General features: G+C 44.0%; 1 protein-coding gene across 3 annotated transcripts in view; it reads right to left on the minus strand.

The window, feature by feature from the left end:
- Positions 1-1,580: 1,580 nt before the first annotated feature.
- MIA3 (MIA SH3 domain ER export factor 3) overlaps positions 1,581-24,517 on the minus strand; it is a 42,800-nt gene continuing 19,863 nt past the window's right edge. Inside the window, exons 7-29 of one of the 3 annotated variants that reach the window (XM_007672383.3) lie at positions 17,187-17,318; positions 16,416-16,437; positions 14,739-14,827; positions 14,368-14,445; positions 14,177-14,287; positions 12,874-12,945; positions 12,613-12,717; positions 10,594-10,716; positions 10,378-10,501; positions 9,160-9,215; positions 8,975-9,065; positions 8,675-8,813; positions 7,181-7,282; positions 7,039-7,099; positions 6,879-6,914; positions 6,663-6,730; positions 6,423-6,508; positions 6,163-6,300; positions 4,441-4,512; positions 4,273-4,325; positions 4,060-4,131; positions 2,994-3,159; positions 1,581-2,530 (exon numbers count right to left, since the gene is read on the minus strand). In XM_007672383.3, the coding sequence (XP_007670573.2) occupies positions 2,217-2,530; positions 2,994-3,159; positions 4,060-4,131; positions 4,273-4,325; positions 4,441-4,512; positions 6,163-6,300; positions 6,423-6,508; positions 6,663-6,730; positions 6,879-6,914; positions 7,039-7,099; positions 7,181-7,282; positions 8,675-8,813; positions 8,975-9,065; positions 9,160-9,215; positions 10,378-10,501; positions 10,594-10,716; positions 12,613-12,717; positions 12,874-12,945; positions 14,177-14,287; positions 14,368-14,445; positions 14,739-14,827; positions 16,416-16,437; positions 17,187-17,318 (2,310 nt within the window). In that variant the 3' untranslated portion in view covers positions 1,581-2,216. The remainder of the gene's footprint in view (positions 2,531-2,993; positions 3,160-4,059; positions 4,132-4,272; positions 4,326-4,440; positions 4,513-6,162; positions 6,301-6,422; positions 6,509-6,662; positions 6,731-6,878; positions 6,915-7,038; positions 7,100-7,180; positions 7,283-8,674; positions 8,814-8,974; positions 9,066-9,159; positions 9,216-10,377; positions 10,502-10,593; positions 10,717-12,612; positions 12,718-12,873; positions 12,946-14,176; positions 14,288-14,367; positions 14,446-14,738; positions 14,828-16,415; positions 16,438-17,186; positions 17,319-24,517) is intronic. The other 2 variants (XM_007672380.3, XM_007672381.3) reach the window with 2 other exon arrangements.

Here is a 24,517-nt window from a genome sequence, read left to right on the forward strand (position 1 = left end):
TACAGTGGAGTGAGTACAAGAACGGCAATTTTTTTGGGAAACATTGTTTTAGTGATGAAACAGCAATCCGTATCCTTGAGATGTTTCATTTGTGAGTTTTTGAATTTGAGGTTTACCTGCTTTGTAAGTCTGCATGTATGACATTTGAAAGTCAAAGATGAAGCTCAGTGTGATGGGTTAACTGGGACTGGATTAGCTGATTGTGTAGGATGGCATTTGAGTGACATGTTGCAATGGAAAATTATATATGTTTCAACAAGACTCCTGCTGTCTTCCATGGTTTGTTATTTTCCTGGTAGCTAACATTGTGGCTAGGGTTTAGCCACACTCGCACTAGGTTCTCAGATGTTTAACTCCTGTGAAGGCCACTTTGCATTCAAGCTACTTCAGCATTTCTGGTTCTCTTGGATCAGGGACTAGGTCTAAAAGAGAGGTACTCCATTCCCTATTACATTTGGGTGGAGGGGCCTTTTTATTCCCTGGAATTCTCAGTGCATTTGCTGAAGCAGGACTCTTTGAGAAACTTATCCCATCCCCTATGGTTACGAGAACAAACTTGGTTAAGCCTAAATGTGTGCTCTCTCTCATGGATTTTTATTTTTTTGAGTCTTCAACATGCCCACCCTGGGTCTACAAATAGTGTAGTGATGGGACTTCATCATTCCTTCAGTATGGGGTATGGGCCAAATTCATTTTCTGATGAAAAAGTTAGACATAGCAGGATGCAAGTTCTTGGGCCACTCTCCTACTTAATAACTGTGGTATTTGTTAAAGGCTTACTGTGTGTCAAACACTGTACTAAGTGCTGGGATGGATACAGGGAAACTGGGTTGGACACAGTCCTTATCCCATGTGGGGCTCACAGATGAGGAAACTGAGCTGCAGAGAACTCAAATGACTTGCCTAAGGTCATGCAGCAAACAACTGGCAGAACCAGGACTACAGTGCTACTTGGTGAGCAGGGTATAGGACTTGAAAAATTCATAAGTTTTATGGCCAAACAGTTAAAAGCATTTAGATGGAAACCCTGCAGCAAGGTCAGTTGACTAGACAGCTCCACAAAGCTAGCTGCTAGCTCAAGGTTTTTCCGTTTAGAAATAGCCCCTTCTCCCAAGGACAAAGTTAGACATATCTTGGTTTTCAAATTTACAGAAGGCATTCAAAGACTGCTGCAAGCCTAACAGATTTTAAGGTTTAAAATTCTTAAACCTATGTTAGTTTTGTGGCCTAGAGCAATAGCTTTCACAGAGAATGGTTTTGAATGTTATTTCATACATTACTCTGTTCATTTGTTCCATTTATAAAAGGTCGGGAGATGAACCCTTAAAACGTGTTCAATGACTTCAAAGAAATAGGGATAAATCTCACCGAAAGTGTGTTGACACATTTTCCTTTTCCTACCAGTCTAGGAAGTGCATTTACCCTCTACTTCTACCTCATCTCTCAAGTGTTTCTTAGTCCCTAGAAGTTCCTGAAAATGAAAGAACCTGACACAGCATTTGAATTTCTAGCTCCTTATATAGTAAGTTCTTTTTTCTTTAAAAGATAGTTGCCAAGGTATACTCCACGAACAGGCAGTCTTCAACAGGAGGTAAAGAATTTTACGGTCTTTATTAGTAAAATTTTCCAGAGTTACAGTATAATTTGTGCTTCTGGTCTTTGGGACCAGGTTTATTTTTTAAAAAATTAAGTTCATCCTCACAGTCCTGTAAACCAGTGGTTTACTCTAGCTGCAGGCTAATTAAAATGTGATGGGGGGCAGTAGAGGGAGCTGTTTCCTTAACAAAAAAAATATTTCCACAGGAAATGTTCTGATGACATTTTAAATCATTCACCCATTACATAAGCTATATTAACTAAAAACTGAAAACACAGGTACTTTTGTATTGCACATTTAAAGAGCTGCAGTGGCCTACAGCTTGTAGAAGCGGTCTTCAGCCCTGGCGCACCATTATCCCCCCACCCCCCGCAAAAAACTTCCTTCCATCCGAAATTATTAAGAGGACAAAGAGGTGTTTGGCTCACCAATTCACACTGCTATGGTGACTTGGGGGGGGGGGGCGGGGGAGAGGGGAGTCCTGCAAAAAATGGTAAAGTCAGAGGAAAACTTAAACAGATTTAAAATAATTTTCTGAAATTCTGAAGTCACTGAAATCCTTGAGGAGATGAAATGATCCTAGAGTCCGTTCTGCCGAGCTGAAGGCCAGAGGTTGAAGTTACGGGCTCTGTTCCGGAGCCTGCACGGAGTCCCGGGCCCCGTCGTGACTTGCCGGAGGTGGCGGGTTGTCTCTAGAACTCGAAGACTGTGAGTCTCTCACAAAGGGTGGAGGGGGATAGTCCCTTGGGCCGTGGGGTGGAGGTGGTAGGCGGGAGCTGGGTGGAAAGTACCCTCTGGGCCCAGGTGGGCCTACAGGTCCAAAAGGAGGGGGTCCACGTCTGTACTCCCTGGGATCAGGAGGCAGGTCCCTCATTCCTGGTGGCAGGCCAGGTAAATACTCTCTCAGGCCTGGGGGCGGTGGTCCGCCAGGTCCTGACAGAGAGAGAAACAAGTGTAAAAAGTCAGAAGGGCACTTCTTTGTCTTGTAAGGTCAACACACTTGGTGATGAAGACTTAAAAGAAAGCTTAGGCAGACTGGGGGCAAACAGGCTCGTCGGTGTTTAATGGCCTACACTTATGACACTTAAAAGAACCGGACCCCAAAATGATGCAGCTAGCATGGGAAAAGAGGCTGAAGCCAGTGTATTATGGCAGTGACAGGCAACAGCCCCTTTCCTGACATCAAGGCCAGCTCCAGCCAGAAAATGACGAGGTAGGCAGCCCTCGGTCTCACTTGAGGAACCAAGGTTAGCTCTTTGGGATATATATCTACTTTAGGAGTTGGTCCTTGCAACTACGGTTAAGAAAATACCCGTTCAACAGGGACCTAATAGGAGATGGGGGTAGACAGCTTGAGTTGGGCCGGCCAATTGGGACTTCATTTACTACACCATACCCAGAGGTGGATGAAGAGGCAGAGGCGGGTGAAGAGGCAAGGGCCCGTAATGGCCCCGGAGCTGAGGCGGCGGTCCAAATCGAACAGGCGAGGGTGGTGGTCCTCCTCCTGGTGAGATCATGCGTGGCATTCCTGAGAAAGGTGGGCCTTTTGGACCTGGATTTACCTGTTCGGCACAAGTAGATGGGAGTTTCAATGCCTTTGACTTACTCCTCCTAAAAAGCTCTTGCTCTCCATAAGAAGTTGGACCTATTGCCTAGTGATGCAGTTAAGGGGCATGTACCACCTGGGTACCTTCTCCCATCCCCAGGCCCCTTTAGAAAAGTAGAGCCATGGCACCCAGATCCCAACCCTGACCACCATTCCACCCAGCTCCACACTAGCTGGTCCCACTATTGGAAGGGAAGCTCATTTTCAAGTTCACAAGTGTTACTGCAAGAATCTGTAAGCAAAAGATAGAAACCAGGTTTTGGAACTAAACAACAAGAAATGCCCTTGGTGAGGTGAGTGAGGTGCAGGAAAATTCAGGGTTGTGGAGCACAGAAAAACACCACCAGACTGAAGAACCCCGGCCCTGGCTAATGGATTTTATCATCCCTCCCAGGACCAAGTGGAGAAGAATTTATAATTTTCCATCCCCAAAAAGTATTAAGTGTAGCTGAAGGGGTGGAGAGGGGGGAAGAATAGTAGAAGTAGTTGACTTCTAACAGAACTTCAGATGCAATAAAACATGACATGCTGCCAATTTACTAGGAGCAAAAGCATTCTCACACCGGGAGCACACCAGTTTCAGGAGCAAAGAAAAGCCACAAAGAAGTCTTCTCACAGTCTGCACCAAAGGCTGTTTTTTTAGTGCCCCCCAAAACAGATTAGTCAAACCCAAAAAGCTAAGAGAAGAACAAGTTTTCTGTCCCACAGCAGCCTTCCGCCACCCAGGTAGGTCTTGACATCAAATTAACACTGGCGAAGGGAAGTCGTTTGCCATGCAACTGGGGTAGTGTCATGCTCCTCTCTGACTCCCAAAAAGCAACAGGTGAGAATCCAGCCCAGGCCTCTGAATACTCACTGCCACTGGCTGGTCAGCAGAAGGTGGTGCGGCGGGTACCCGAGGGCCTTCGGACTCGCTAGGGAGGACTTTCTTTGGGGGTTTTTAAATAGACAATGAGACACGTGAGGACGGGGCTCAGAATGGTGATACGTGGCAAGTACACAGGGGGTTACTGACAGAAGAATGCTTGTCGAGACACCCGGCTGCAAAGGAAAAGGCCCAAGGGCTTACCATGCCGTCCACCGCTGCCGACGGGGAGGAGGTCCGGGGCCCGTGACCCAGGTCTGGTGAGAGGCCAGAAAAGCAAAGTTTGGTTATGTAATCCTGGCTGCTTGAAAGAGAGAGTGAGTCACTCGTGGCACTAGGGCCAGACGTTTTTCATAACCCCCAGTTCCTTACCAGGTGCAGACGTCCGTCCAGAAAGTTCTGGTGGTCTCCTAGAGCCAGGCCCCGGAGGGCCATCCCCAGGACCTTGAAGAGGAAGACAGCAAGACAGGTCATGGGTTAAGTTGCCCCCAGTAATGAAGCTCCACTTGGTCTTGGGATAATCAGCTCCGTTAAGGCTGCCTGGGCACCCACCCGCAAACACTGGGGTGCTCCCAATTTAGATTGGGGAAAAAAGAACAAAAACAAAAAATACCCTTGTCCCAACCCCCAGGATAAGCAGGGGTTCCCACATGCAGAGCCTAGAAGTGATGCTGAGAGTCAGTGGGAATTTTTTTAAAACGCAGAGCTCTGGCATCACATGTGGCCCAGGGGCCAAGCCTCATGGCCAGCGGATACACCCAGTGGCGAGCCCCCCCTGAAAACAAGGCTTTCAGGTCTGTGGTGTTTTTTGAGTCGTCACATTAGGACAAATGTGTGAATAGAAGTTGGCAGCCTGCACAAAACTGGAAAAACAGGAGCACAAGGTTATCTTCCAGAGGCATTAAATGTGTGGATTTTACTTTAGCCATCCCAGCGGCAGGTTCTGCTCTAGAATCACGAGCCCTTTGCTTAGCTCCCCTTTCCTTACCCTGGCTGGACCTGGCCTGGGACACCTGGAAACTAATTAGTTCACCTTGAGTTACTAACCATTTGTTAGGCAACACACAGTGCTTCCGTGTACTGTACACATATGTTCAAAGATTGCTCCCGATGATTCCCTTATCTACATCTCCAGCCCTGAGCTCTCCCTGTCTCGACAGCCTCGCATTTCCTCTTTCCTTCAAGACATCTCTATTTGGATGTCCCACTGACACCTCAAACTAAACGTGTCTAACACAGAACTCCTTATCTTACCACACACACCTTGCCCCCTCACTGTTTTTCCCATTTTTGTGGACAGCATGCCTTGATTACTGTATTAGTCTCCTTGCTGACCTCCCTGCCTCCCGTCTCTCCCGACTCCAGTCCACACTTCACTCTGCTGCCCCGATCACTTTTCTATAAAAACCATTGCAGGATGTTTCCCCACTCCTCAAGAACCTCCAGTGGCTGCCCAACCACTTCCACGTCAAACAGAAACTCCTTATTATCAGCTTTAAAGCGCTCAGTCACCTTGCCCCCTCCTACCTCACCTCACTCCTCTACCACAACCCAGCAGGCATACTTTGCTCCTCTAATGCCAACTTACTCTTTGTACTTTGATCTCATTTATCTTGCTGGTGACATCTCGCCCACGTCTTGCTCGGGCCTGGAATGCCCTCCCTCTTCATATCCAAAGACGACTCTCCTCACCTTCAAAGCTTATTGGAGACACATTCCCAAGAGGCCTTCCCTAACTCAGCTCTCATTTCCTCTTTTTCCATTCCCTTCTGCCTTGCCCTAATTTGCTCCCTTTATTCACCCCCCGCCTCAGTCCCACAGCAACTACCGTCTGTCCCCCCTCTAGACTGTAAGCTCGTTGTGGGTGAGGAACATGTCTACCAACTCTACTATACTGAACTCTCCCATGCACTTAGTACAGTGGTCTGCACACAGTAAGTGCTCAATAAATATGATTGATTGAAAATCCTTTTTAAACAATAACAAAACTACCACATGTGCTAAATTAGACCAAATGACTCCAACAGTTAACGATGTATACAATTTCAACCCTGCTGTGTGGTTGAGGGTGGAGTGGAAGCGGGGGTGGCTTGCCTAGTTCACCTCTTGGGCCGTCCCTTAGGTTATGAGTGGCCGAATGAGGTCTCCCAGGTGGATCCATCATCAGAGGTGGCGAAGGAGCTCCACTGCTCACAGGGGATGGGCCAAAAGACCCATCTCGACTCAGGGGACCTGCAGGAGACATGGCCTAGTCACTAGAGAGTTGGACCTCTCCCCCCGCCCTTGGGTGGCCCAGCCCCCAGACTCTGCAGCCAAAAGAGAGTTGTCTTCTGCTGTGCAAAACATTGTCCTACGTCTCTGGTGGTCAGGTCGTCCTGGGGTTGGCTTGACAATCACCGGTCTCTGAAGCAGTGCGATCTTTTGGTTGACTTCGACTAACCTTTAATTTAAAAACAGAATAAGACTTGATCAGGGATTAGAAACACCCTAACAAGAACCTTTTCTTAACATTAACACAGGACTATGCAACGGAGACCACATGAATGCACCCAAGAACTGGGGAGGTTGGGGAAAAACGTTCATCCCACACTTACTTCTGCCGCAGGTTGGCGGCTTCCCGCTTCTCCTCCGCCAGGGCCCTCTCTGCTGCGCGGGCAGTTAGCTGTCAGGACAGGAGTAGGCACATATCAAGCCAGATTCACGGGGTAAACAAGAAATTTAATCAAATCCCAAACCACTCTCAAGATGGCAGAAGTTTTCAATTGCTACAAACCACTGCTAAGTGCACACAAGAAGGATAAATCTCTTACCCAGTTGTCATGGGCTTTCTTCTCATGACTGGCAATCTAAAAGGGAGAAAGAAAAAAATGACATTTGATGTGCTGACTTTAATTTAATTGCAAAATGACCTGGGACAGATTTCACTGGCTACCCAAGAGCAGTAGAATTTGAGTATGGAGTGGCACTTACCTGATTTTTAAACGATCTCTCTGTTTTCTGAAATTCCTCCTCCATTTCTTGAATTCTTTGCCTATTAAAATGATGACATTGAAGCTAGAACTGCAAGAAGCGATTCCATTAGCCATCAGAAGATTTGAGGAATGATACTCACTTGTAGATTTTCACCTCTTCAGTGGCCAAGACAGCTTTGTCACCTGCAGCTGACAGCTTCTGCTCCTTCTCTTGCCGCTCGTATTCTTCTTGAGTCAGCCTCCTGAGATGAACAAGAAATGAGATTTAAGCGCTGCCCATAGAAGCAAAGTTTTACTTAGCTCTCAGAAGCCTGACTTCCTCACTTATGCCACAGTTAACTGCCCAACCTACTCCACACGGGCAGATATCTTAGCAGAACTATTAACTGGACCCCAAAACACTGACCACAGTGATGGGTCGTAAGTAGCCCGTCTATCATGTCACCCAGGGGCAGGGAAGAAGACAAGGGCTTCAATGTACACAAGAGCTTGACTCTGCCCAATACTTACTCCATCACTGTCTCATTTCTTTGCTAAGGCTGTGACCAATCAGGCAGATCCTTTATAGGGCTAGTCAAATAACTGAGTGCTGGAGGTGGCAGGTAGGCAGGGAGTCAAAGGACTGGACAGCATAGGATTCCCTCACTGATGGGCACCACTAGAGGTTAAACTCTTCAAGGAAGGGCCTGGCGTGTGACAGTGTGATTTACTCCAAAAAAAAGCTCTCCTGCACCCGAGTACCGTGCATACAGGGAGTGCTTACCAGATATGAACACACAAATAGGAAGGAATTGTTTTGGGCACATTATGGGCTACGGAAATGCTGAAAAAGTATCAAGAGAATGAATGTGCTTAGCATGCAAATTCTCCTTCAGATATTAGAAACAATGTGATAATAATGGCCAATTAGGCTACATAATCCTAGTTATGAGAAGTGTGTTCCAGACTGACTGTATTGTTCAGCTAAATAAAAAAGAACATAACATTAACAGTAGTGCGTTCCAGCAACTATGTGATGAGTAAAACAAAGATCTGAAAACCCCACTCTCTTTGCCAGATTATAATCTTCCAAGAAAAATCATGTAGATTATTGAATTTCATCCCGGGAGTTCCCGCTGACTTTCATCGTACCACCCACCCCAACAATAGCCTTAGAGAACTATCCTCGAAAGAATGATCTCGGCTGAATTCCCGTGAGTTACGTGGAACTAGCCCCAGAATTTTTTTTTAACTGCAATATGAAGCCCGGTGGGAGAAGGCAACAGCAGGTCGGTCCAGGAAGCTGGTGCCCATTTGTGGAGAGAAGCCAAAGGAGCAATGCTTAGAGCTCTGGAGCGGAGAGGAAGCCATCAAACCCCAACAGCCCTTTTTTCTTCTCCCCCAGCAGTGGCTGTCACCGCCACTGCCACCCCTTTAAGACTCTCACAAGGGGCACTAGGCCAACAGCTAGAAGAACAGAAAAAAAAGGCGGCGGGCAAGCTGCAGTGACTGAGGGATTGGGGAGAGCATTCACAGTCATTACTGAAGGTGGCCTCGTTTTCAAAAGAAGAAACGAGACCAGCTGGAGGGGGTGGAGGGGATAGAGGGGTTGTCAGCATCCCCAATCTCACCCCTTCACTACATGCCAGACTTACTTTTGCAGTGCTCTCTCTTTCTCCTGGTACAGTTCATTAAGGACTTCCACTTTCTGCTGCCAAGTTTGGCATTCATTTTCCTTTTGAGCTTTGGCTGACTGAAGAGCACTGAAGTCATTTTCTAGCTTCTTTATTTGTTCTTTAAGAGAGTAAAACAACACACCAAAATAACCTATGTGTTTGAAAGCATAAATAATGGGGGCAGGTGGGTGGTGGGCTAAGGGAAAGGGAAGGCTTCCTAGATTCCCTGGTCCAGGCCAATTTGGTCCCACTCGGCAAGAAACCTTCAGATGAACCTACCTTCCAGCTTGTGTCTAGCTGACACCTCATCAGTCAGTTTGGACTGCAAATGGTCTCTATCTTCTTTGACTACAGTTAAAGTCATTTTTACCTTTGAGGTAGAAGAGAAAAAAATGCTTAGAACCAAGGCAGAGAGGGAACTGCAAGAGCAACATTTGCTGTACTACAGGAAAATGGAGTAATACCCGTGAGACATCCATCATCTGTCTAATCTGACTCTTCGTCTTCTCATTCCGGGTATCTAAAAAATGAGAGATAGCACTTATGTACATATCCGTTAATTTACTTAATGTCTGTTTCCCCCTCTAGACCGTGGTCAGGGAATGTGCCTAATAATGACGGTACTTGTTGAGCGCTTACTCTGTGCCAGGCACTATACCAACTGATACAGTGTACTCTCCCAAGTGCACAGTAGTATACTAGTAAGCACTCAAATACGACTGATTAGTGGGGGGGGGGGTCCCTTTCTTTCTAAGCAATATTTCTTCCCCCACCTAAGAAAAGCTAAGAAGTCACAGGCAGGGCAGGATGGACTAATTAATGAACTCATTCCATAGTGACAAATTGTACCATTGCACAGCTCAAGCACTCAATTTAAGCAGAAAGGAAAAAAAAAAGGCCTGGATAATTGCCCCAAGAGATCACTTGGGCTAAGTGGATGGGGATGAGAGCAGCCATGCAGCGGTCCCCTAGAGTGAGGGAGGATGACTTCTCCAGCAGTGAGCAACAGAGCTGCAACTCCTCCTCCTCACCAACCCAGTGAAACCAAGAAATGTTGGCCTACAATAGGTGCACTGTAGGGCACTGGGGGCCTATCCAGGTAATTCATTCTCTGGATATTTTGCCCCAGAGATTGGCACGAATCACAATGAACACTATTTAACAGGAGGGACTGAACTCCCAATCACCCTGAAGGCATTCAAGTCTTAGTGAACGAATGGTTTTCTGGTCAGTCCTCTAGACTACCAGTTTATTGTGGGCAGAGACCGTGACTACCTACTCCGTTGTATTGTACTCTCCCAAGCACTTAGTTCAGTGCTCTGCACACAGTAAGAGCTCAATAAAAACTATTTATCGATTCTATAGTGGTGCCCAGGCCACATTTAGTCGGGGGGAACCTTCCTCTTTTTCCATCACCTGCCAGAAACAAGAAGAATGGAGGCGGGGATTACTACTACAAACTGGCTTGACAGAGGGAAGGTATTACTGATCTAGTACCTGATACATAATCAGTTCTTAATGGGATGCAAAGACAATTCTTGGTCACTTTCATTTCTGTTCATCCAGAGGGAGAGAGAGAGAAAGAAATACAAGGCAATGCCTCTTACAGAGAGCTCTGCCAGAACGTCAGGGGGCTGATCGGGGGAACAGTACGGCTAACAGCTGCTAGACATTGACTTTACCTGGCAGCTCCCCATTGGCCAAGTCATCCCCTTGATCCCATCCATTTCCTTCATCATCAGTTTTACCCTCTGAGTCGGGACCAAGATCAAGCTGCTTTAAGTGCATAATGCAATTCTTCAAAACCTAATGAACAAAAAAGGCATTAGAAAGAGAAAACCTCCCATTTCACCTGCTGAGTAGAACTTATAAAGAATTGCTGTTCAGTGAAAACTCACTTCAATTTCATTCTCCTTAAAGGCAAGTGATTCTTCTATATCCTTCTGAGATTTCTGATATAATTTGATTTGTTCGCTGAGTTCACTGTGTTGTTCGCTCCAGCTTGCAGCCTCCTTGAGCAGCTGCAAGAGCAACAAGTCCATATTATGAAAGAAATTTTACACCGCAACCATATGGAGGGGAGGGGTCAGAGAGGTGAAGGAGAAAGGAAGTCCTCACCAGGATGTGCCATGCTGGTCTCCACATGTCCATGGGGTTTGAGTTAATGTCCCATTCTCACTGTATTATGAAGGGGTTAGGCTCTTCAAGGGACAAAATTCCCTCTAACTAGTGTGTAGGAAAGGACTTTAAATCACTTTACCTTCTATCTACAGATGCTACAATGCTTAGCAACAGGTAGGCTGATATAGCAAAACACAGAAGAGTCAACCAAACTAATAGGCTAACAAATTTCTAGGTCCATAAACTGGGGCAAGCAGAGGCTTGATAAGAGAACAGACAAGGTACTAGAAAGAAAGTAGTAAAATATTACCTCAGGCAGCCAAGTATTAACACCGTAACTCAATGTTACTCATTTCAAAACAACAGAAGAAAAGAGAAAATGGTGGGTTCCCCTCACGATATTGAACCTCCACTCAACTCATTGTTAAACGAGTCAGACTCCATACCTGACTGCACACCACGGGGATGACACCCTGACCCAGACTGTCCCAAGGTCAGCTACAGCAGACAGTAACTAGGGCAGTGATTGGTTGAGCCCCAACCAAGGAGGTTTTACAATGACTGTGATGGGCCATTTGATTTTGATCCACTCCAGACACATTTCCTTTCAGCATCATGCCAAGAGGTTTAGGTGGCAGAGTGTGGGCAAAGCATAATCATTTCTTAACCCAAAACAAAGTTGCCATTTGTGCCAATTCCCAATTCCCACAGAGTGGAGAATTAAGAGTCAGAACTTATGTTATTTCGTTTCAGATAGGGCTTCTATGAGCAGTTCAGTGGAAACACCATCTATGCCTAGAGAGGTCAAAAGATAGGCACTTCTGTATTTTCATGGACAGTGTGTGCAAGGTTACATCAGATTCAACAACTTGTGGATACAATTTTCTTGTCATTATCGAACCAAACTAAAAAAACTCAGTATCAATTTAATGACATTAAATTTTAATAACAAAGTTCTGACAGCTAACTGCAGCAATGGTTGGTCTGTAGAAATTCATCAATTTCCCCAGGTCCTGACTGCAGGCGGGGGCTAGGGAAAGAAGAGGACAGGACCTCCTAACCCTCCCGGGTCATCCTCTGTCTGAGAGGGATCCTGGGATATGTCCTAAGGAGTGAGGACGTTCAGCGCTCTAGGTGGTCTCAAAGTCAGCTCTGGGACAGCAGATAAGGGGGTCCAGGAGGCCAAGAAACAGCTAACCAAACCAGGTAGCCAAATTCAACTGAACTTCAGGGTAGTTTTCCTGACAAATGGCAGCCATCCACTGGCTGCTCTCACTTGTCCTCACCACCTCCGAGCAGCGGCTTGGGTCAAATTGAGCAATAGGCACTAATACCGATGCCATTAGAGCAAGAAATTCCCTGAGATCACTTCAGCACACACTGCATCTTTGGTGTGGCATCTCTTTGTAAAAAGTGGATATCTACTTGACTTAAGATGGTACCCAGGACTCCATGACGGCTAACATGATATTACAACATAATATGTCTTTAATCCCACTCTAAGTGAAAGAAAAAAGGGTTACTTTAAGCAACCCAACAAAACTATGTGGAAAGATTCAAAACCTGGAAGGTTTAGGGATGTTGGAATTTAGAATACTACAAAAACCAAACATTTAGCTCTACTTCCTTGTAACTGCCAAGATTCCAGTTTTTTTGTTGTAAATTGAAAAAAATACAAGGATTGCTTAAAAGAAAAGGTGGGCCCAGAAGGTTATAATTCTGTTTTCCAGCAGATCTGGGTATCTGTTCAACACCTGGCTGGGACATTTTCAAGAAGCAGGTTCTCATTAACAAACCTTCTCCTTTGTTTCTTTGAGTTTAGCATTTTCTTCCTGCGTACGACGAAGGTCAGATTTCACCTTCTCTTCACTCATTTTGGCTTCATTGAGAGCTACCTGCACCTAAAGACAATACTGTCATTAGAAACATCTCTGTTCAATAAGCGGTGCTTTCACTTCATTAAAGCAAAAAGTCCACACTAATCTACGTATTATGAGCTCCCAAATTCTGGACCAGAAAGCACTGTGGCTCAGTTGCAGAAATGGCTAATACTTTACCTCCGAAAGTTCAATAGAATCCAGGGTAACAACTTCTTGTAATTTTTCTAAAGTCTTCTGGTTTTCCAAAATCTACACAAGGAAAACAAAAATGAAAAAAAAAAACCCACCAAAAAACATTCACTCCACATGTAAAATGACAATTTTAACTTTTGGAGTAGCCACTAAAACTTTGGGAATAAGTAACATTTACCAGGATCTGGTTCGAAGACAAAGAAGATTCAAGGACAATGCCAGGTTTTGGGGCTTGGGAGGTAAGAAGGATGGTGGTGTCAACAGTGACTGAAGTTAAGAGGAGGAGAGGATTTGGAAGAGGAGGTGAGGAGTAGCGGGGTGGTCCAATGTCAAAGGTTGCTGAGAGAACAAGGAGGAGTAGGACAGAGTAGAGACCATTTGATTTGGCAAGGAGAAAGGAGCTGGTGACTTTGGACTGACTTGTTTCAATGAGGCAGTGGGGGCCAAGTCGGACTGTCGAGGGTCAAGGAAGTTGGAAGTGAGGAAGTGGAGGTACCAGGTGTAAACAACCCAGAAAAGGAGTTTGACCCAGAATGGTAGGAGGGCGATAGCTGTATGGGATAGTGGAGTCCAAAGAGGGTATTTTAGAAAAGGAGACTTGTGGACATGTGTTTGAAACAGAGGGGAAGGAACCATCAGAAAGTGAATAATTGAAGGTGGCAGTCAGGGTTCGGTGGGGGTAGAGAAGGGGAAGAAGAGTGGACCCAAGTGTATTTATGAGGTGTGAGACACAGGTGAAGGAGGTAGATCTCTAAAGCAGGCAGAAGATCCAATCTTGAGAGACGGTCAGGAAGGTTGGGAGAGTGGATGGGAGGTTAGGAGGGATCTGGGGAGTAAGGGGAAAATTGAGGGGAGTTCTTGCTGGCTGGCTCCAGTTTTGTCAATCAACGGATAAATCAACGGTATTTACTGAGTGCCTACTGTTTGCAGAGCAATGTACTAAGTGCTTGGGAGAGTGCAATACAACAGAGTTGGTAGACACGTTTTCTGTCCCCAACGAGCTTGGAGAGGATGACTGCAAGGTGGTCAGGGCAAGGGATGGCGGAGGCAGGAACACTGGTTTTTCTCTGAAGAGCAAGTGAAGGGGAGCGTAAAAATGTGATGCGAACCAAACTCTACTGGGTCTCTAAATTAGATACCTGGGTTGGGCTCAAACTTTGGAAGAGGTTCAAGATGATAGACATCCCCCCACCCCAACTTCCACTTCCTTCCATTTCCACTGCTATAATGACAGAGTACCATAAAACCCAAAGCCACATTAGAAAAATCTTGAATGGCAAAATCTTACTATGTCCTGTTTCTTCAGGTTCTGTTCTCTCTCTGTTTCCAGCATGGCAAGCAGGTTATTCATTTTATCGTTTAGCTTCTGATTTGTTTCTTCAAGCTCTTTATTTGAATCCTAAAAGCATTCAAGATTAATAAGAAAGTAGTTTGCTTCTGTTTACAATGCCATACAGCTGAAAATAGATGGAATTATACCTTAAGACCAGCAGCTTCATCAGAGAGATTCACATTTTGTTTCTTGGTCTCCTTAACAGATTTCTTTGCTTCTTTGATCTACAGATATGAAAATCAAGGGCTATAGATTACAAGGAATGTGCCAGTAGTCACCATCTCTCTCTAATGGGCTGGGTTTTATACCATAAAATGGGTCAACAGAAGGCAGTATGCATTTACATTTCATTTGCCCATTCTGAGTGCAGATAGATGGCTTATAGAAAATAAATAATGGCTTTGAATAACTAAGTCAAAGCAACTAAAGTGTTTGGCTAACCAGAACAGAAAGTGGGTGAAAGAGAGACTAAAGTTGGGTATACGGAATACAGTTCTTTTCAAAGAGTCAAACCTACCTTCTGTTCATATTCAGATATCTTTCCTAAAATTTCAGATTTTTCTTGCAAGAGATTTCTAATCTTTTCAGCAAGTTGTTTTTCAGTCACTAGGGAAGAAGGGTGAGAACACTCTTTAAGATGAGACACAGATTTATCTTGAGACACCCTATTGTTAATGGAAAATTCAACAGCCTACATACATTATTTCTGCCTAATTACTACATTTTTACAGTCCCTAGTTCTGGGCATCCTGAAAACATTCAAAATGAACAAAAACTGTATTATACAGCACCCATTACAAATAACACATCAGGAAACAATTACCCTGCTGACATGTGCAGAGGTCCCACAGATGATTAAGCTCCATGGTTTCTAGTAGTGATTTATAAATACTGCTTCTTTTGAAGAGGGTAGAACAATTTATATGCAGTAGATCTCATTTTTCCTTAAGATTAAAGGAGTATGAGATAGACAGTATCAAACTGAAGCACAGGAAATTAGATGTTGGATGCCTGGCTCAAGGTCACTGAGTAAAGTCTGACTCTAGTTCCTTTGACTTCTAGTCCAGTGCTCTACTGATTGAAATACAAAGACCACAGCTTCAATTGGATCTTCCATTTCACTCTAGAGCTTTAAAGTAAACGAGAACCAGAAACGCTAAGTAATTTTAAACACTCAAATGTGGCTAACTTTCAGAATTTTAGTCTTCAGGGCATCACTGAAGGTTTTCTTTAACCCTGACACCCAGCATGACTGGAGTTCTTCTTTTGAACTCAACCCATTTTTTAAATTAGGAAGCACACCACTGATTTCCATTAAACTCAATCTGGTTTTGGATTTTGTACTAATAATTTGCTATTGAGTGGTAGATGCTGTCTACCCAATGCAGGAGACTACAATTCAGACATATCTCATGGGAAAGATGGGAATTCTGCTGCAAAGGCACTTCATGGAGACAGTGTCAGGGAAAAACCAAAAGGGCAGAGAAAACAATTTGTATTAAACCTCTCTTCTGCTCTGTGATAGGTACTGGGGGTGAGAGAACTGCTCAGAAAGCTCTGTAAAATAAGTCCAACAAAACCAGCTAAAAATACTCTATCTTGGTTAGGAAGATAAATTAAAAGTTCTATGATAAGATTTACATTTTCTGAAAAATTTCACGAATTGGGGGGCAAGGAATAACAGCAAGTACTTGAAGTAGTCAAGTAGAGCCTGGAAACAAATAAATCAAATCTGGGTTTCTGTGCATGTACAACAGGTATCTCTGCTATAACAGCACAGTTATTTCAAACTGGTAGTGGTCAGGAAACCACTATAAAAGTCAATTATGATGGATCTATTTAATTGATCTTGCTTCACCACAAATTAATTTTATAGCCCACACTTTCACAGACATGAATACTTGCTTATCAGTAATGGAGGGCCTCACTCCATAAGAACTTCCATTTGAAAAATTATCCTAGTATAACATGTTTAGAAGGAGACAGCTTTTAAGTGTAGTTACCAAATCATCTAAAAGTACCCTTTGCACAAAACAGAGGTTTGAGATTAAAATTTGAGATAAAAGACATTTAAAGTGAATTGTGGAGTTTGGTTTTATACAGATTTCTTCTAAGAGGAAAGAAACATGCACCAAATATTACTCGAGAGGAAGGGAATAGGAATGTTGAAAACAAAACAAAAAAACCCTCTTACCTTGATAAACTCTACTCTTTACCTAGAAGAAAGAAAAGGATCTATGATATGGTGGTTGGGCAATTTATTAACAGAATCCTTTGGATGTCCAATTAAACGTTTGCTAATGGACCAGAGTCAAATTCATTTAAATGAGCTACGTGTTTACATGTGTACCAACTGAAGGGGTGAATACCCCAAACGCCAAGTCCTGCCAATTATAAATCGTCAAACGATACTGCATAAAGAAGTCTAGAGGATTTCTAATTAAAGCTTATGGGTTACGGCCCTATTTTGGAGCCAAGATAAAAGTTTACTCACCTATTCGATGGACAGTGAAAACCCACTGAGTTTTAAAACGACCGAGAAGGGGTTTGACAGGATGACTAGTGCGGCGGAGGTGGATAGGGCAACTCCCACTCCATCCTTGGAGGCTGCTGCCTCAGTTTTAAGTGCTACATCGGGTGGGAGAAGATATATGCTATCCCTGTGGATGGGCATCCCTGAATGAGCACGAAGTTACTTGGGAACAGGACAGCTATTCTGCCACCCCCCTTGCCCAAATCCAAATAACACCCTGCTACACACCCTCTGAGGGTTCTTAGGGCCTGGAATCCCCAAGGTGGCTTTAGTCATCCTGACAAGGGTTCAGATGGCCCTTGGGAGCCTGGTGCAATAACCAAATCTTGGGCTGTTGCACAACCTTCCCCAATTCCAAGGGATGGCTGCTTTCCCAGGATCCACAACCTGCAACATAGGGATCAGCATAATCCCTAGCATAAATATACTCACCGAAAGGGCAGTTCTCCAGAAGAAAATGACAAAAGAACCAATCCCCATTAAGACTGTAATAATTACAGGCTCCCAGGGGACTCCAAAGAAATCGGGTCCGGGTCTAATATCATCAGGCAATTTGGCAACGAGCTGAAAAGGGAATAATGAAAACTGTGAGACAATCGAGGAAAAATTTCACATTGTGTTTACATTAAATACCAGGTCATCTTTGCCCCCATCTCATGTGACTAAATCAAGGCTTCTAAGTAGGGAGAGGAAAGAATTCAGAATTCTATCCACTTAGACAGAAGATATAACTGATCCAACCATAAAACAGCACAAAAATTCAGGAATTTAGACACCTTCATACTTCAACAGAATCTATGAAATACACCTAAGAATGTATAAGGGAAGCAGCGTGGCTGGGAAGCAGCGTGGCTCAGTGGAAAGAGCACGGGCTTTGGAGTCAGGGCTCATGAGTTCGAATCCCAGCTCTGCCACTTGTCAGCTATGTGACTGTGGGCAAGTCACTTAACTTCTCTGTGCCTCAGTTCCCTCATCTGTAAAATGGGGATTATGACTGTGAGCCCCACGTGGGACAACCTGATTCCCCTGTGTCTACCCCAGCGCTTAGAACAGTGCTCAGCACATAGTAAGCGCTTAACAAATACCAACATTATTATTATAAAGACATGGCCTGGAATAGTTGCCTAGAAGCTAGAGGCCTACTCCATATTCAGGATGTAGTGGTTGACGAAGTATCAGGATCCCACTGAAAGCAGGACAACATAACTCGGCTTCCTTATCAACGGTATTTCATTGGTTTCAAGTTTAGCATCAAGTACACAGTATACTAAAAATTACTTGTAAACTTGAAATCAAAAGGTAGCGGTTACAGAGCAAGTGATGATTGTTGAAGAGGCTTAGCATTTATTTAGCAGTGTCAAAACATCCCAAATGGAAGAGATTGTATTTATTTTAATGCTTAAAACAGGGCTTCTTTCTTAAGACCTCTTTTAGATCATTCAAAGGATGCCTTTACAAAGCATTTACTAACTTTTCTCAAGATTATTTTTCCTCATTGTGTTTACTTTGTGCTCAAAAAGAAAAAGTTATTCCCTTGTTACAAACTCCAAGATACTCTGGGATCATGGTATAAATGTAACAGAGTTTTAGACCAAGGTGATAACTCCTGATAGCATCATCACCAGACATTAAACCTGTCAGAGTAGAGGTGGTCAAGGGTAGAAACTCTGGTAATAGTTCGGGGCACTGCAGGGAATACAACCATCATGGCACATAATGGGAAAACCAAAGATTCAGGGTCTCGGGTCTTGAGACCTACAAGAGCCTTTATCTTTTATCACCCGCTCTGAATCTTGCTGGTCTCTAACTCTGCCAGAAAAACTGACTGACTCCATTGAGATTTTCAGTATGTGTTTGGAAAGACAAGATGATTTGTAGAAAGGGAGATGGGAGGGCAGTATGGAGGGGACCTGAGAGAAACTTCAAATGAAATCTTAAGACCTCTTGTGTGTTCAGTTCCCAAAATAAATTGAAAAATGCAGTTTTAGATAATTAATTAAATTCAAGGTCAATGCAGTCCTCACCACCTATTGGACAAATAGTCAATAGGAGAATCCAAAAAGTGGCAAATTCAAGCATGGAAAAAGTTGGGAAGGCTGGTTGCACAGGACAGATTTCTATTTGCTCCAAATCCAAAATGGAGAGGTAAGTATGAAATACATTAAGTGCTGACTACCTGCTAAGCACTGGCACACAAACAAGATTATGAGATCACAGTATTCTTTTGTTCCAAATCTGCCCAGGGCAGGCCTAATGCCGAACATCAACTAATATAAGCAGACCAATGCTTCTGAAACCACCTATTTGCTAGTTCTGCCTCCAAATCCATCCAAGGAACCTTAATAATTTCACACCCAAGTAACAGACTACATTTCAGACTTTCCAATATAGCTCTATTCTATTCATTCATTCCCCAACAATTTATTGCCTGGTATCATAATAGGTGCTTGGGAGAACATGATAAAAGTAAGAGATAAGAGTCTGGCTCTTGAGGAGTTCGGGGAGAGAGGGAGAAAGAGAGAGAGAGGGGTCAGAGTGGGAGTAAGAGGAAAATCACAGCTAACAGCTAAAGTATGGAGAAAAGGAAAGAGTTTCAAAATGACACAGCAAATGGAATAAGTTGATACAAAATTTGTAAGTGGGAGAGCTCTTAGCATGAGGAGATCTGAGAAGGTCAACCTGCTGCACTCACTCAGGCTAGTGGGAGGGTTGCGGGGGGGGGAGACAGTTGTCAGTATCCTTGGTCAGGAGCTATCAAATGCAGAGCTGTTCCTGGGCCAAAATAAGAGATATGCACAGGGACAATCTTAGAGAAAGAAAAAAAACTGCCTACGAAACATGGCAAGTGCATCTCAGTTCTTCCATGCCGAATTGCAACAAAAAGTAAGTGCATATCCCTATTTTTAGCTAGCAAGCAGGAATAATTAAAGCAAATGTGAATTCCACAGAAAAATTTTGCACTGCAAGTTAAACCCAAGCAGACCACTGATGGTCTAGTCTAAACAATAAGGTATTCACAGTAGTGAGATTAGACGAATAGGCACTTGGCATGATCCTTGACTCCTCTCTCTCTGCCAACCACTATTCTCCGTCTGCTGCCACAACTTTTCCAGGTTCCACCCCATCCTCTCCAAACAGCCATCATGCTGGTCTAGGCACTTGTCAGATCAATCATATTCATTTGGCGCTTACTGTGTGCACAGCACTGTACTAAGTGATTGGGAAAGTACAATATAAAAGCATTGGTAGGCACATTCCCGGTCCACAAGGAGCTTATAGTGTAGATCCTGACTAAACCTCTGGACCAGCCTCCTCTCTCATTTCCCTACCTCCAATCTGTACTCCAGTTTGATGCCTGGACCTTTCTTTAAAAAACAATGTTCTGCAAACATCTCCCCATAACTGAAAAACTTCCAACGGTTGCCCATTCTTTCTTGTAGCAGGTAGGAGCTCCTGGTCATTGGTTTTAAGGCACTAAATCAGCATTCTCCCCCCTATTTATCCCTTTTCCCACTCATCTTTGGTTTTCCTCCCACATTAAACATTCACTGTGCCTTGTCTGCATCCCTTCCCCAGCCAACTTTTGCTCAGGTCTTTCCCCCTTGCCAAAAACTTCCTCCCTGTTCAAATGCAATAGACTACAGGTCTCTCCATCTCCAAAGCCCTTCTGAAATTGCCACTTCAGCACTTCTGTGCCACCTAGCATTAAGTACATATTTTACTTACCTTTAAATATAAACTCATATAAATAACCCCCTTTTCTTTTCTTCCTGTTTTAGTTTGTCTCCTATTGCTAGAATGAAAACTTCTTGTATCCAGAGATCAAGTCCACTGATTCTACTGTACTCTGCATACAAATGGCATTCAAATACTATCAATTCATTGATTGAAGAAAAAGAGACATTCCAAGCCATTCTCTTTTACAAGAGATTTTTAGATTTACGATTTGTACAGCATTACCGGCAGAATCTATATCAGTAGAGCTATCTTTACTAGCTACAGCAGTAGCTACTGGCACCAGTCCCAAGCTAGTAATGATCTTGGGTCTTTAAAAGTCAGAAGCAAAATAATTCCCAATTTAGACCAATTCTCACATATTTTAATACAGTTTAAAAGGAGACTATGAATTTGGAATTTATAATTCTACCAAAGAATGACCTGTAGGTTTTTCTCTATTTTAAATAAGTCACATAGTAGGATGCATAAGTTGTATCCCTTCACATATGCGTATTCAAACATGAGATTTTCCACCTGTTACTGCGCTGCATACAGGGCAAACAACTTAACCCAAGTAGTAACTCCCTCTGCACAATTAACATTTTAACCACTCAGCCATTTAGGTTCTCGCTTAAAACTTGAAAATATTCGTATGTGATTTTTAAAGGGCGTAGAATGAGGAATTACACAAAAACAAAGAGACAGGATAAAAATTATGTCATAAGGCACGTTTTCACTACCCATCGTGGATAGGATGTGACCGTGGAATTAGGGAAAGTTCTTTTGACAACACACATCTGTGAGGAAAACGGGATTGCAATGAAGGAACGGTTGTGTGTAAGCTCGGTGTAGGCACGGCACATATTTTTCAATTCAGTTGTACTGTACTTTCCCAAGTGCTTAAAACAACGCTCTGCACATAATAAGCGCTCAATAAATACCATTTGATGATGCACCTGGTATTGGCCATGGCAGGAAAACTAAAATGCAAGCTTTCTTAATGCAGCCTTTTTAAACACACAAACACTGTGTTGATATTAAGAAGAAAAAGATAGCTCTACTGATAGACATTCTGCCGGTAATGCTGTACATATCTTAAGAAGTGGTATTTGTTAAGCACTATGTGCTTAGCACTGTACTAAGTGCTGGGATAGAAACTAGTTAATCAGGTTGGACACGGTACCCATCCCACATGGGTCTCGTGTTTTAGGTATAAAGGAGAATAAGTACTGAATTCCAAATCTACATTTGAGGAAACTGAGGTGCAGGTGGTGGAGCCAGGATTTGAACCCAGGTACTCCTGCCTCCCAACCCCATGCTCTTTCCACTAGGCCATGCTGTTAGAATAGAACTTATAATAATAAAACTCCTTATGCTATATACAGTAAACATAAGTGAACAAGCATCCATGTTATAAAATGCCAAAAAATGAAGTTGATGGGAATGGAAATGACAGAGTTTAGAGTCAGGGAGTTTTAAGTCCATAGGGTCCAAAATGGGTGACAAAGACTAAGTAGATTTGCTAGTCCATGACCTTTTTCTGATACATGACTTCCTAAAATTTGGGGACTACCTTTGTGGTCAACTTATTCAGCAAATTGTCTAGCTCACTTAAGTCCTAATTTAAGGACTAAAAAAATGAAAATGTTATTGGATATAGTACCAGTGAAAAGAACACAGAAGCAGCAATTAATAACCTTTGGTTCTGACTTCTTATGCATCAGTTTAAGCTAACATAATAATATATATAGTTCTCTTTATTTGCTATGACTTCCTTTTAAGATTTTACATAACCATTCTTGATAAGGCAAAATATTACCAGCCCCTACAGAAAGAGGATAAAACCATTTTAAATTACTCACTTGCAACGTCTCCAAGATTTTCCATACAAATCACTGACTTTTACTCAGATGACCGAGATCTTTACAAAGCTTTTGACTTGATGCAGCTTTTCTGCTTTATTACTTTTGATTAGTCATAGCAGTGTTCATTAAGATCATACAACTGGCCTCCAGGACCCTCAAATACATCAATCCCCATGATCTCTCACCTCAACCGGCCCTCCAATCATATTTAATTAGCACTACACTACGCGCTTGGGAGAATACAACACAATGAGCAGGCACAATCCCTTCTCCTCATCACACTTTACCTCTCTCTATCCTAGTGACTGGAGAAAGTGAGAAACGGGGGGAGGGGTAAGAATCTTAATATCAGGTCTGAGAGTTTCTCCCTCCCCATTCCTTCCGGTGGCCCCAAAGGAGATCCTTGAAGTGCAAAGTGAACTGCTAATAATGATGATGATGATGATGGTATGTGTTAACCATTTAATTTAATTTAATGTTGGTATTTGTTAAGCGCTTACTATGTGCAGAGCACTGTTCTAAGCGCTGGGGTAAACACAGGGGAATCAGGCTGTCCCACATGGGGCTCACAGTCTTAATCCCCATTTTACAGATGAGGGAACTGAGGCAGAGAGAAGTTAAGTGACTTGCCCACAGTCACACAGCTGACAAGTGGCAGAGCTGGGATTCGAACTCATGAGCCCTGACTCCAAAGCCCGTGCTCTTTCCACTGCACCACGCTGCTTCTCAACCGCTTACTATGTGCCAAGCACTGCTTTGTTTTGTTGTCTGTCTCCCGGTTTAGACTGCGTGAGCCTGTAGTTGGGCAGGGATGGTCTCTATCTGTTGCGGAATTGTCCATTCCAAGCGCTTAGTACAGTGCTCCGTGCTTAGTAAGTGCTTAATAAACACTACTGAATGACTGAATGACTGTGAGCCCCACATGGGGACATTCATTCATTCATTCATTCAATAGTATTTATTGAGCGCTTACTATGTGCAGAGCACTGTACTAAGCGCTTGGGATGAACAAGTCGGCAACAGATAGAGACAGTCCCTGCCGTTTGACGGGCTTACAGTCTAATCGGGGGAGACGGACAGACAAGAACAATGGCACTAAACAGCGTCAAGGGGAAGAACATCTCGTAAAAACAATGGCAACTAAATAGAATCAAGGCGATGTACAATTCATTAACAAAATAAATAGGGTAACGAAAATATATATAGTTGAGCGGACGGGTACAGTGCTGTGGGGATGGGAAGGGAGAGGTGGAGGAGCAGAGGGAAAAGGGGAAAATGAGGCTTTAGCTGCGGAGAGGTAAAGGGGGGATGGCAGAGGGAGTAGAGGGGGAAGAGGAGCTCAGTCTGGGAAGGCCTCTTGGAGGAGGTGATTTTTAAGTAAGGTTTTGAAGAGGGAAAGAGAATCAGTTTGGCGGAGGTGAGGAGGGAGGGCGTTCCAGGACCGCGGGAGGACCTGGCCCAGGGGTCGACGGCGGGATGGGCGAGACCGAGGGACGGTGAGGAGGTGGGCGGCAGAGGAGCGGAGTGGGCGGTAGAAAGAGAGAAGGGAGGAGAGGTAGGAAGGGGCAAGGTGATGGAGAGCCTTGAAGCCTAGAGTGAGGAGACATGATCACCTTGGATCCCCCTGGGCGCTTAGAAGAGTGCTTGGCACATAGTAAGCCCTTAACAAATACCACTATTACTATTAGAAGCCACGGCCTGAGTCCCACCATCATTATTAGAAGCCACGGCCTCTGAGTCCCACCATCATTACTATTAGAAGCTACAGCCTCTGAGTCCCACCATCATTATTATTAAAAGCCACGGCCTCTGAGTCCCACCATCATTATTATTAAAAGCCACGGCCTCTGAGTCCCACCATCATTATTATTAGAAGCCACGGCCTCTGAGTCCCCCCATCAATATTATTAGAAGCCACGGCCTCTGAGTCCCCCCATCAACATTATTAGAAGCCACGACCTCTGAGTCCCCTCACTATTATTAGAAACCACGACCTCTGAGTCCCCCCATCATTATTAGAAGCCACGACCTCTGAGTCCCCACCATCACCACTATTATTAGAAGCCACGGGCTCAGAGTCCCACCTTCATGATGATGATGATGGGGAGGCAGAACCTCCGGTGCGAAGGCCGGGGCGGCGCCGGGTTCCGCCCTTTCCCTTTGGCCGGGTCACCCCCGCAC

Source organism: Ornithorhynchus anatinus, chromosome 19 (assembly GCF_004115215.2).
Source record: "Ornithorhynchus anatinus isolate Pmale09 chromosome 19, mOrnAna1.pri.v4, whole genome shotgun sequence".
Taxonomy (NCBI): domain Eukaryota; kingdom Metazoa; phylum Chordata; class Mammalia; order Monotremata; family Ornithorhynchidae; genus Ornithorhynchus; species Ornithorhynchus anatinus.